We start from the raw sequence: 12,029 nt of genomic DNA on the forward strand, positions 1-12,029 counted from the left end.
ATGTCCAGAAAACAAAAAAATGCTGATTTTTGGCAGCAAAAAGTGGGATCAATTCATTTCCTAGCATCAGTGAAGTCCATGCCATTCTGCAGAACTACAGTTCCCTGAATGTCCTGAACTCTGACACATTGCTTGTGCCAACTGCTTTTTGAAGCCCAAAAGTGCAGGCAGAGTGAGGTAGACAGTAGCTCCAGGGTGAGGCATCCTTTCTGTGTCCTGGTTCCTTTCTCTTTAGGTTGTATCTAGGACATGTGCCCGGCTGCCCACCCCATGTTATGCCATTGGTTTTAGCCCTATTTTTTGTGATTTTTGGTTTCAGTTCAAAGGGGTACTGAAAAGTACTTTGAGAGGTGACCCTGACAGCTGATAATTGAATAGACACATATTCTTAACCTGTTCAGGTATAGATGTTGGAGGGGTTTTTTAATGAAAAATTATGTTGAAAACAAAAATTGGCAAATTTGATGGCTACCGTCTACCTCACTCTGCCTGCACTTTTGGGCTTCAAGAAGCAGTTGGCACAGGCAATGTGTCAGAGTTCAGGACATAATATGTAAAACCCTGCATGAATCTTGCTTTCCCTTTGTTTTTCTGTCCTCCTCCCCCCCCCCCCCCCCTCCTTTTTTCCAATATCTTTTTCTGTGGATTTCTCTGTTGAGATTCTCATTATATGAAGATTCACACCAAAGGAAAACGGTTACCTGTCTGTTTTCCTACTGTTTTAAATATGTAGTTTGCTATTAGACACATACACAGCATATGTTATGGCAAGATAGTTTTGTTTTTCAGCAAAATCCCTTTTAAAACTGGCAAGTTACCCTTTGCAGTGATGCAGAAGCATGAGATTTCACTTACAGAAACTCGGCTTGTCTGACTGCCCTTGAGACTCTACTTTCCCAGGCCAGACTGTACTGCAGAAGTAACATACGGAGCCTATTGAAACGGTGCTAATTGACTTGTGTATATAGCATCCCAGCCTAGAGATCGATACTTTCTATAGATTGGAGTACTAGATTAGTCTGCACAGGACATTAATTTCTCTATAAAGAGGATAGAGGGGGCAGTGAAGCTGAAATACAGAATGTATTAAACAGTATTCCATAAAAAAAACTCTCAGATTTCTGTGTCTGATCTCATTGCCAAGGCTACTTCACTCTGCTGTCACAATTCTTGGTCTAATCTTTAAATAAGTCTGAGTTTGGCCCTTATCTAGGGATCTTACAAACCTTCCCACTGTGGACCGTCAACTTGATTGCAACTAACTGAGGAGCTTCTCACTAACAGTTCTTAGCTTTGAATTTCTAGGATGGGTGGTAATTGTACTCCTTGTGCATGAGCTTAGCTTTTCCCCTATATACATTTGAGCCCTGCTGTTGTTGTCATCATTATCTTTAGGGGCCAGCTTTTTTGGCAGGCATGTCACAAACTAGCTGTACACCCTCCTTGAGTGCCACTCTGATCCCCTTCACTTGCTGCTTTGCTTTCTGTCCCTTGCTCTCACTCCCTGGCCAATCTGCTGCTCTGCTTTCTGCTCCATCCGTTACTCTGCTGCCTGTCTCCCCCCTGGTCTGCTGTGTGCCACATGCAGAAGCTGCCCATGCCACTTATGTGGCACAGGTTGGCCACTCCTGACTTATTTTGTGATAGTACCTAGAACCCTTGCTGGGCTAGGGGACAGGGGCAGGAGGAAGGGGATTTAAGTTCTGTTATGCTTTCTGCTTTACACGCTACTTTGCACCAAAGAGCTCTTATAGTCTTGGCATGTGATAGATGACAGTTGCTACACCGAATACTTTGGCTTAGGGAATTGGAGCACAAAGTTTAGGGTACAGTCATGCTTATTACTCGCCTAACACAAGGCTGCTTGTTTTAAGAGTGCACAGTAAAATGCTCATGTATTTCCTCAAATGTTAGTTTTTGGTGGCTGTGATGGTACTGCATTTATTTGAAGGTGACATCGACCAGGAAATACAGCATTCAGCTTTTGAATTGGGTGTGTGCGCTTCCAGTTTTTAATGAGCACATTTGCAAAACCTAAATTGTGCCAGCCTTGCAGGCCTGTTCATCAACTTGTCTTGTGACAGTATATCCCTCAAGTAATCTGAATAAATGGTTTTAGGTATCCAGTGTGTGGTGAGTCCAGTGAGCGTCAAAACATTCTCATTCACTGATTATACCACTTGGATATAGCATATCTTGCTGCGGTGGGTCAGAAATCGACAGATAAGTCTGTGTTGAGAGACAGAGACAAATGGAGCTGAGATGAGGCGGAGAGAAATGCAGCCATTTAAATCAAAAAGAGAAAATTAAAAAAAGGTATAAAATGGAAGTTTATAAATCAAACATGCAATATGACAGAGTATATTGCATTTATCTACATTTCATATAAATGGTCATATCACCTGTTCTTTGTTTTGTTGCAATAATCTTGAATGATGAGTTTACACTTATGAAAATAAACGCGGTATCTTTGTCTCTGTGCAGTACATGCTTGAGATGAATTGTAAGCGTGTGTGTGTGTGTGGGTGTGGTGTATTTGTAAGTGTTTTATGTAAGCATAGTCCGTACATTTGTAAACATGAAATTGAGGGTAAAATGCCTGTTTTAAAAGTTCCATGTCAACTACTTTGGAAATGCTGTAAAGTTACAGACTCTATTCTTAAGACCATCACCCTCAGGCTAGGTGCAGACGTTTGGGGAGGTTAGGGAGAGGTTGCAATAAAAAAGGCCACCCGATCTAACTTAGTTTATCCAGGTGCAGATCGTACACTTGCATTAACCTAACTAGGGAGCTAAATGCAAACTCTGTATAAGTTCAGGAAGTTTAGATTGGTTTCCAAATGGATGACCTGATCTAAGTTAAGTGTACTTTCAAGTCTGTCTAACTTAGAATGGGTCAGGTGAGACGGATCTAACAGAACTTCTATATGGTTCCCAGCACAGCCCTGGGGATGGGAAAGCCCAGTTGCTGGACCCAGCTCTGGGGCTGCACTCCTTTTTTTTTTACCCGCCCCATGGCACTGGGCTACTTTTAGGCCCCTTGTCCCTCCCCCAGATGGCCCCCCCTTCTCCTGTAGACGAGTCCGTCCCTGAGCCCACCCAAACCCCATCCTGCAAGCCATTCCCACTGCCAGTTTTACCAGTGTTTGCCAGTGCTGGGAGCTGATTTGAAGTAAATTGGGGTGGGAGGGAGAGGGGGTGTTCATCTGGAGGTGGGCAGTGGTGGAGGGCTAAAAATAGCCCCTGGTCCACTGCCTCATTCCTTCAAGCTGTCCTGCAGACCCCAGTAGCCCTCTGATCCTGCCAAACCTTCTTGGACCCTGCTTTATCCCCTCCCCCCTGATCCTGCCAAACTCTCCTGATTCCCATCAACCTCCCTTCCTCGTGGACCTTGGCTGCTGTCCACCCCAATCTTCCCAGCCTCCCCACTAGCCCTCCTATCCTGACTTAGATTGGGTGACCATTTTTAACTTGATCTAACCTTCAATGACCTCCCCAAATGTCTGTACATACACTCTGAATTTGTATTTTGATAAGACTAGGGAGGTGCCCTCTGCTATGTAGACCACCAGAAGCTATTTGGAACCCACAGTTTGTATACTGGGTTTGTCGTTAGCAGGTGAATTCAAGTGTAGGGATGTGCTGTCACTTGCACAGTCCCCAAACGTGCCCATTGGAATATGATTGCATTGAGATCTCAGCATCCCCACCCCATTTCATTCAGTGCTAAACTGCTTATCTCTTGATAGCTTAGTGGAAGTATGCACAGTGCACTATGCCATTGCTCTTCCTGTCTCCCATCCTTCTGGTGTAGCTTGTACCCTTTGGCAGAGAAGCAGTTATGCATGCAAAATTTCTCTTGGATATCAGTGCAGAAAGTTCGGTAAATGTGGAATTCAGGATAAGGCCTCCAGCAAAGTTGTATTTGCATGTCTGGTGTTGAAAGAAAACATGTTTGTGCCTAACGTGCTGGTGAAATTGTTCAAAAAGTTCATTAATCTGAAAAGATCTCTGCTGTAATGATGTCTTAGTCAGAGAGACACAGGATAATCTGCTGAGTAAATTAGATTGTGCTAATTTAACATTGCCACTAGACATCTTAATTGATGCACTCAGTTTCTTTGAAATTTCAGGTTTTTTTGGCAAATATAATATCTAACTTAGTGGCTTCAGACAGTTCTTTGCTCTTTCAACCTTATAATTTTTTTTGCAAGTTCTTTTTCACTATGTCCTATCCACTTATTCTCTCACACCTATGGTGTGGAAAGCAGAAGTAAGTACAAATGTTCTCAAGGTAGACTGTCACTTTTCCACTCAACTTACACACCAAGCCTTGCTTTACCAGTCCTTGTGCTTTTAAGAAAAAAGGAATTATAAAAAAAAAAAAAAAAAAGGAAGTATGCATACAGGCAAGGATTTTGGGGCGATATCTCTTATTGGACCAGCTGTATAGTTGGAAGTGATGTTAGACAAACTGACGTTTCAGAACATCACCAAGCCTTTATATCTTCCCGTGGGAAAGTGAGCAGTGCTTGACTGGAGCACAGTATTGGTGGTATACTAAGAATTTGTATATGCAGGTTTGGCATGAATCGCCAGGCTCTGCTGTAGCCAAGCGGGTAGGGAAGGCAGCCTATTGTGGCTTGTTTTTCCACATGTTGACTTGAATGGTGAGGACCCTTGCAGCCCAGAGTGTGGATATTGGGTGGCAACTTCCTATGGATTTGATTACCTGCTAGAATAAATAGCAAATAAAAGATTGGCAACTAAGAACTAAGATTTTTGGAGTTTTTCTGGCTGATTACCTTACATCAGAAGATCAGGAGGCAATCTCTCAAGGTCCATTTCCTCTCCTGGAAATGTTCTTCCTTCTGCAGATAAAGCATCCTTCTCTTAACCCATACACTTATGGTTTAATGGACTTCCTGTGGGATGGGAAGAGAGCTGCCAGATAATTGGGAAAGTACCAGTACTGCCACTTTGCTTTTTATTTGGCTGTCTTTTCTTTAAACTGGGAATTAATGTAAATATTTATTTTTCAGTATTGGATTAAACTGTGCCTTAGGAGCAATAGAAATGCGGCCCTTCATTGAAACAATTGGGAAATGTACAACAGCTTTCATCATCTGTTATCCCAATGCAGGTGTGTGTCATGTTTGAGTATACAATGGAAATTACTTCAGCTATTCTGTATTCCTACAATTTATATGCTAACTAGATAATTTACAGGCAGAGTATATAAACAGATTGCAGTACCTCATCATTTTGAAAACTCCCCTTTTTTTTCTTTTCACTTAAAGGTTTGGGTCCCACAGTAATTTGACCTTGCCCAGCAAAAAGTGGACTTGAGTATTGATATTCAGTGTGCTGCCAGTTTGATTTATTTTCTGTCTTTTCTTTCCTGGGTTCAGCCTCCAAATTGACCTCAGATTAAAAAAAAAAAAATAATGTCTGTATTGAGGACCCTGAAAGACTTGAAATAATATTGACATTTCAAGAACTCTCAAGAAATCTTTATCAGAAAACATTTAATTGCTAAGTTTAAAATTCCTATAATGATGATGATTATGGCAAAATAATAAAAGATCAATCTAAAAAATAACATATAACTTGGTAATCAAGCAGTTCACCAGCAAAGGGATTGGACTCTAGCAGTGTCCAGATACACTTTGAGTTGAAGGCTCTTATCTCAAAATAACACCCTTTGTTATACAATTCTATTCTCATTAACTATTTGCCTATTATGTTAAACCTGCTAATTTACATTGTTTTATGAAAAGTATAAGTAGCTCTGAAAAACAGCCCAAATGACAAAATCTGACTTAAGTTATATTTGTAAAATTTACTAAAGTTAAGAAGATTATTTTCTAGAGCTCCCCATATAATTACTCTTTTCCCAGATTTTTGGATTTGGGGATTTTTCCCACCCTTCCTTCTCCCTCCAGGCTTATTTTTGCTTAACATAGCATTGCCACATTTTTACTTCTTTCCAAGTCTTCATCAAAATTCATATCCATGTTGGGCAGGAAATTGGCCTCATTTGGAAGTTTCTGATGCAGGGTAGATCCCTAAAACCTTTTTACCCGTAAGCAGTTTGAGAGACTAAGAGACTATTATAAATGAAAATAAATAAACTATTACTCATGACAATAAATGTATAAAGATGCAGGATGAGGCTCTCACTGACCCAGTACCAGTACAAGGAAATGTTTTCTGGGAGGCAGAGAAGCAGGGAAGGATTTTCTACTAAACACAGTTTATATGTCTTTAATAACCTGGGTTTATTTCCCCCATAGAGACAGGAAGTGAAGGTTGGAAAAGTGTAATAAGGCTGAAAAGCAAATACTTTGGGGCTAGGTAAAATGACTAATTGGGGAAATCTAACACTAATGAGCTTTTTATTTATTAGCAATGTAGCAGATATTTGTTAATGTATAGCCAGAAACACTGCTCTGTAGCTACACTAGTTCAGCTTTTAGCTTAAATGAAATAATTCTTTTAATTTAAAAACAGAACCCAGAACTTCAATAAAGCTTTACTACATTTCCCTTTAAAACTCCTCAGGGAAAACAATCATTGTTACTATGGATAAGAAACATTTAAATTCTGTTGAAGTTTTTGAAAAATATTTTCTTTCTTCAGACGTATTCTGAATTCTTTCTGAAAAAACAAATCATAATCCCTCAGTGAATGGCGATTGCAAGTGTGATGAAGCATTTTAGTCCTTTTTACACATGCAGCTGATTTTAAACGTTATTTCTTTGTGGGGTTTAAACAAATTGTAATACATTACTGAAAATATTCCACCAGGTCTTCCCAACACCTTTGGAGGTTATGATGAAACACCTGAAATGACTGCTGAGCACATTAAGGTATGGAATATTTCTCAAAACCATCCTTGGTAATAGTTAATACATTTTTTTTCTGTGTGTACTTTATTCATGTTTTGTATGTTTACTACAGCATTGCTGTAGTTCAGGAGTGGGCAAAATACGTCTCGCCAAGGGACTTTATCTAGCCCTCAGCTGGTCTCTCAGTCCCACCCAGCCCAGGTTTGGGGGCCATCCCAGGCCATGGAGCCTACAGCTCAGTCCTGCTGCCCCTGGGCATGCAGCGGGGCTGGGATAGTGTGGCAGCCGGACTCTGCTTCCTAGCAGCCCAGTGAGGCGGAGCACACACCCTTGACCAAGCCCAGCACAGTGTGGCTGTGGATCTGTGGGGCCTGGCAGCATGGGGCAGCCCTAATGGACTGTGATCAGATCAGCCTGCCTTGTGCTGACAGGCTGTGCCACTCCACAGCTGTACTGTACTGGGGTTGCCTGCCTGTGCCGGGGTAGGGGGCAGGCCACAGGCGTGCCCTCCACCACTACCGTTTTGCATCAAGCCATTCCCTGTCCCAGCCCTGTGCTTTCACCACCCTGTGATCCCAGTCCTAGCTCCAGCCACCCATCCCACTCCAAGATGCTACTCCCCGCCCCCTGTCCTGCTCCTAGATGCTGCTGCCTGCATCCCCATCCTATCCACCCAGCCAAATGCACACTGCCTGCACAGGTCCTGGACTGTTTTCAATGGAGACCCCACCTGCCCTTTCTGTATGGTACCCCCCAGACCAGTCTAGTAATCCAGTCACTTAGGAAGTTTTGGTTAGCTGTTGTGGGATGGGGATGGAGATAGGGAAGGGGGGGAGGTGCGGGGCAGGTGCTGACTCAGTGTGGTTGTTTGGGGTGGGGTGGGGGAGGGGGTGATGGTGACCCAGCCTGCAACAGCTCGCCAAAACTCCTTACGTGGCCCACCATCACAAATAATTGCCCACCCCTGCTATAGTTTGGTTTTGGATGACTGTCACCTTTCTGTCAAGTCTGAAACAATTTTTTTCTCCAGGGGTTTATAACACTTTTGCTGAAAGGTAGTGCTTAAAGATTCATTTCAAACGAAACTTTTATTTCATAATATTTGAAAAGCCAAGTGGTTTTTGGCCTTTTCTCCCTTGTTGGGTTGTAGAAAGGCTTGTTTAGCTTGTAGAGCTGTCTCTTGTATGCTGTAGGTCCTCATGTGTTTGCATTTTTTGGGAATAATTAGCTTGCTCTCGTATGATTAATTATGAACAGATATTTGATATTTTTTCTAAGTTCTCAAAAAGGAGATACAGACCAGACTAATCTAAGTCAGTGACTCTCAACCTTCCTCATAACATGGTAGAAGCAGCATGAAAACCAGAGGGCCACCAGTCATTGCCCATATTTAATTTAATTTCGTTTAGTAATATGTCTTCTTTTTATCTTGTTCAGGGAGCCTTAACTTGTTTGGTATTTGAAGCATGTAGATTTTCTTGTCTTTGTTTTTATTAGGTAGTTTTTTAATGCTGTCATCAACTTGAAACTAAATTGCCTTTTTCCTACTTACAGAGTTTTGCTTTGGATGGTTTGGTCAACATAGTTGGAGGCTGTTGTGGTACTACTCCAGCACATATCAGGTAACTTCATGGGCCATATCAACTATGCAGATACTGAGGAAAGGAAAGTATCCCTTATCCTTTCCTCAGTTTCAGAGTCCTATGATCCAAATTAGGATATCTTCACAAAAATAATAGACAAAAAACACTTGATTGTAACTTGCAGCAACCCAGGAATAGTTTGGCTCTTTACTTTTGGCTTCTTGTAGGGATGAAAGTAATGTGGTACAAGCAAGACATAGTCCTTTGTCTCTGAAGGAGCTGATTTGGAATGAAGTGCCTTTTTCCTGTCTCCTGCTTATCAGTTGTAGACAGCAGACTTCCCTTTCATTTCTTCTACTCTGTCTTGTCTTCCATGCTGCTGCTTTTTCTAGCATTTTGTGTAGCAATACAGCAGAATTGCTTTGAAGGGAGGAGAAAGAAACAGATAAAAAGCCAAGTGGAGAATCTGAAAACTTTAGAAAGCCCGTTAGCCCAGACAGTCAGAACTGTTTCATGATAGTCCTACTGAAAATGGTACATGGAAAACAACCATTATTTCTTCTGTGTTCACAGAAACCAGTCCCTGTGAATGCACAGGTAGGGACCCTTCTGGTCCATCATTACTCTGATGTTTTGTGTGGGGAATGAGTGAAAGTGCATGGGGGCATGGCATGTTTTCCTGAGCTGATTCTGAAGCCAACAGAAGAGAGATGATTATGCTGTCATAATACAGAGACAGTAGTTAGCATAAAGCATAGCTGATAAAGTGAGCTCATGATCATGAAAGCTTATGCATCTCTGATTCAGTTCATCTGTAAGGTGCATCTTTACCCTGCTTTCTGGCTATCGTAGTAGCCACACTCATCATGATTCACATGGCAGTTGTTAGGAGAAGCATTTCAGCTGAAAGAATGGGTGAAATCTGTCCTTTGTTGCTGCTGCACTGCAGTACATAATCACAGCCAAAGTTGTGAATTCTTGACTGTGCAGGGTGCAGAATATCTTTGTCCCTGTTAGTAAATGGGTATACTGCAGCAGTGTTTTCCCTGTCTGTGTCTGTTGGAAATCCACGGCTACTTACACTCACCAACAATAACGATTATAAAATCTTCTTGAAGAGTTTGATTCGTCTTTTTTTATTTTTGGGGTTTTTTCTTTTTTGCCTTTGGCTGCACAACATTGAATGCGTTAATTACCCTTTTCATGCAGGGCTGGATTAGGACTGCGAGTGTTTGTCTTGTACTTTCACTTCAGTTTTACATAGGGGAATTTGGTTTCAATTAAAAACTTACACTCTTAAAACACCAGGGCTTTTTCTCTCCTCTTGTAATCCAGGGAGATTGCAGAAGCCGTGAAAGCATGTAAACCTCGCGTCCCGCCATCCTCCTTTTCAGACGGCTACATGCTGCTATCAGGTATGACGGAGCAGAACAGGAACTTTACATTTCACTCGCTCTTCTTCCATGGCACTCTGAGGACCAGATTGGGGTGGGCAAGAACCAGAACTCCATCACCACACACAAACTTCTGAAAATGTAACAGTTTGCATTAATCCCTAGTAACATTGTAAGGGTTATTGAAACTATTGGGTGCCCAGTCAGTGAGGCCTGAGAGACATTCCTATCAACACTGGCTTCACAGCTTGTTTAATAGCAAAGTTTAACTCTTGCAGTCTTTCAGTTGCTGTTTCTCAAAGTGCTTTACAAAGAAAGGTTGGTTTACTTATCCCCATATGGCAGGCGGGGAAAGTTTGACACATGGGATAAACTGGACTGCCCAAAGTAATGTGTAAGGTCAGTGGCAAAGCTGGAAGTTGAACCCAGGCATCCTGATTCTAGGCAAGTGCCCTGAAAACACAGCATCCAGCCAAATGTTACGATTAGGGACCTACTGAAATCATGGTTGCTCAGATTTTGTGGAAATGGGATAATCTCCACAAAATCCATGGGAAGAGGGAATCTTACTGAAAATGAAATGCTGGTTCTCTATTGGAAGCCAGCAATCCTTCTGGCTAGGCAGCCCACCTGGGGGAAGGGCAGAGGGAGGTTGATGGCATGAAGGTGAGCATGCAAGCTAGCTGCTGTCTCTTCCAGTTGGGTAGACCCCTAATTATGATTATCTGTGGGTCACCTTGACAGTCAGTGTATCAAAACAATGGCAAGATTTCATTCCCTTATTCAGGATGGCTTTTTTATTTACCAAAAATAGTCTGATGTAAATTCAACAAATTGTGTCTGGACCAACGGTAACTTACTTGTTCCCCATGTTTCAATTTTTACACAAGTAGCTGGTTGGCTTGAGCTTTAAATAAAAGATAGCTACAGTCCCTGGGCTCATTTCTGAGCTCAGCCTCAGGTGGGAATTAGGGGTGGTAAGTTCATCTCCCTGAAAAAAGCTGTCTTCACTCTGTGGCAGTTACTTTAACTGGGATCCCAGTTAAATATTAGATGTTTATTTGGTGTGGTTCTTAAAAGCTTCTGTGAGGCCAGCGTTACTGTGTTTGGAGGGTCTGAATATGTTTTCAGTGAACTGGGAAAGTTCTGGTTGTTAAAAGAATTGCCCTTTGAGTGCCAGTAAGTAAATGGGTTATCCTTGCAGATATGTAGAAACCTAGAGTGTGGGTAGACCAAACAATTATACTGCTTTAAATAGGGGAGGGACTTACCTGTAGTTCAGCTGAATCTGTTGTAATTATTGCATCTCTCTCTTACCTCATCTGTTTCATTTGGGGTAAATTATTGTTGTTTAGCTTCACTTGCTGCAGGTTAGGAATGGATAGACAAAACAGTTGCAACAGATTCAGCTGATATGTGTTAGTGAACAGCATGTCTTTCCCCTCCAAAGAAGTATTATTTTTAGTCCCTCCACAGCCTTTGTGGGGTATTTTTTCGAATTGGATAGCAGAAGGGACTGTCACAATTTCTAAGTAACATTAAGTGTTTTACATGGTTAGAAGTAAGTGCTGCCCTCTAGCATTATTCAATAATCTTCTCAAAGCATCACTATTTTAAGCTACTTCTCTTATGTCATTAATAACTTAGGCTAACTTTCAGTTGTGGTTGCCTTAATGGATAGAGTGGCCTCATTTTAACTCAGTACCTCTAACTTCTATGCAACTTGCATTTGCTCACCCTTTGAGGGCAGGGAGGATTGAACAAATTACTCATCAACTTCAAACAACTAGGACTGAATTTTATTACATATGGTGAATAAAGAAACCATTGTCTTTTGTGCCTGGTCTTGCAGCCATTCCACATACAAAATCCCATTGGTGTTGATGGAGGGTACCATGAGCAAAACAGATCAGGATGATTAATGCTTGCATATTGGTATGATGGTATACAGTTACTTTTCTCTAGAGAATGTCTCCCATTAGCATGCCTGTGCATTGCCCTTTTTAGGTTGGTATAATGTGGCTAGTTCTGTCTTTTTCCTTCTCCTGCAAATGAGATACAGCTGCTAGACCTTGCAGTTAAGAATGTTGTCAGTGAGCGAGAGTTTGTACATGACTATAATAATTAACAGGAGAAAGTACACATTTTCAATTCCAGCCTGATGTACTGTATCCCCCGAGATTAATAGGGGCTTCATTGCT

At 41.7% G+C, this 12,029-nt stretch overlaps 1 protein-coding gene across 6 annotated transcripts in view; it reads left to right on the top strand.

Annotated features, from left to right (window-relative positions):
• Positions 1-12,029, top strand: part of MTR (5-methyltetrahydrofolate-homocysteine methyltransferase) — a 75,295-nt gene that overhangs the window by 16,786 nt on the left and 46,480 nt on the right. For 5 of the 6 annotated variants that reach the window (XM_019479749.2, XM_019479748.2, XM_059715684.1 and 2 more), the window contains exons 9-12: positions 5,043-5,143; positions 6,811-6,872; positions 8,406-8,473; positions 9,770-9,849. In XM_019479749.2, the coding sequence (XP_019335294.1) occupies positions 5,043-5,143; positions 6,811-6,872; positions 8,406-8,473; positions 9,770-9,849 (311 nt within the window). Of the gene's footprint in view, positions 1-5,042; positions 5,144-6,810; positions 6,873-8,403; positions 8,474-9,007; positions 9,032-9,769; positions 9,850-12,029 lie in introns of those variants that run through there. The other variant, XM_059715704.1, reaches the window with a different exon arrangement.

Source organism: Alligator mississippiensis, chromosome 1, assembly GCF_030867095.1.
Source record: "Alligator mississippiensis isolate rAllMis1 chromosome 1, rAllMis1, whole genome shotgun sequence".
In the NCBI taxonomy this organism is placed as follows: domain Eukaryota; kingdom Metazoa; phylum Chordata; order Crocodylia; family Alligatoridae; genus Alligator; species Alligator mississippiensis.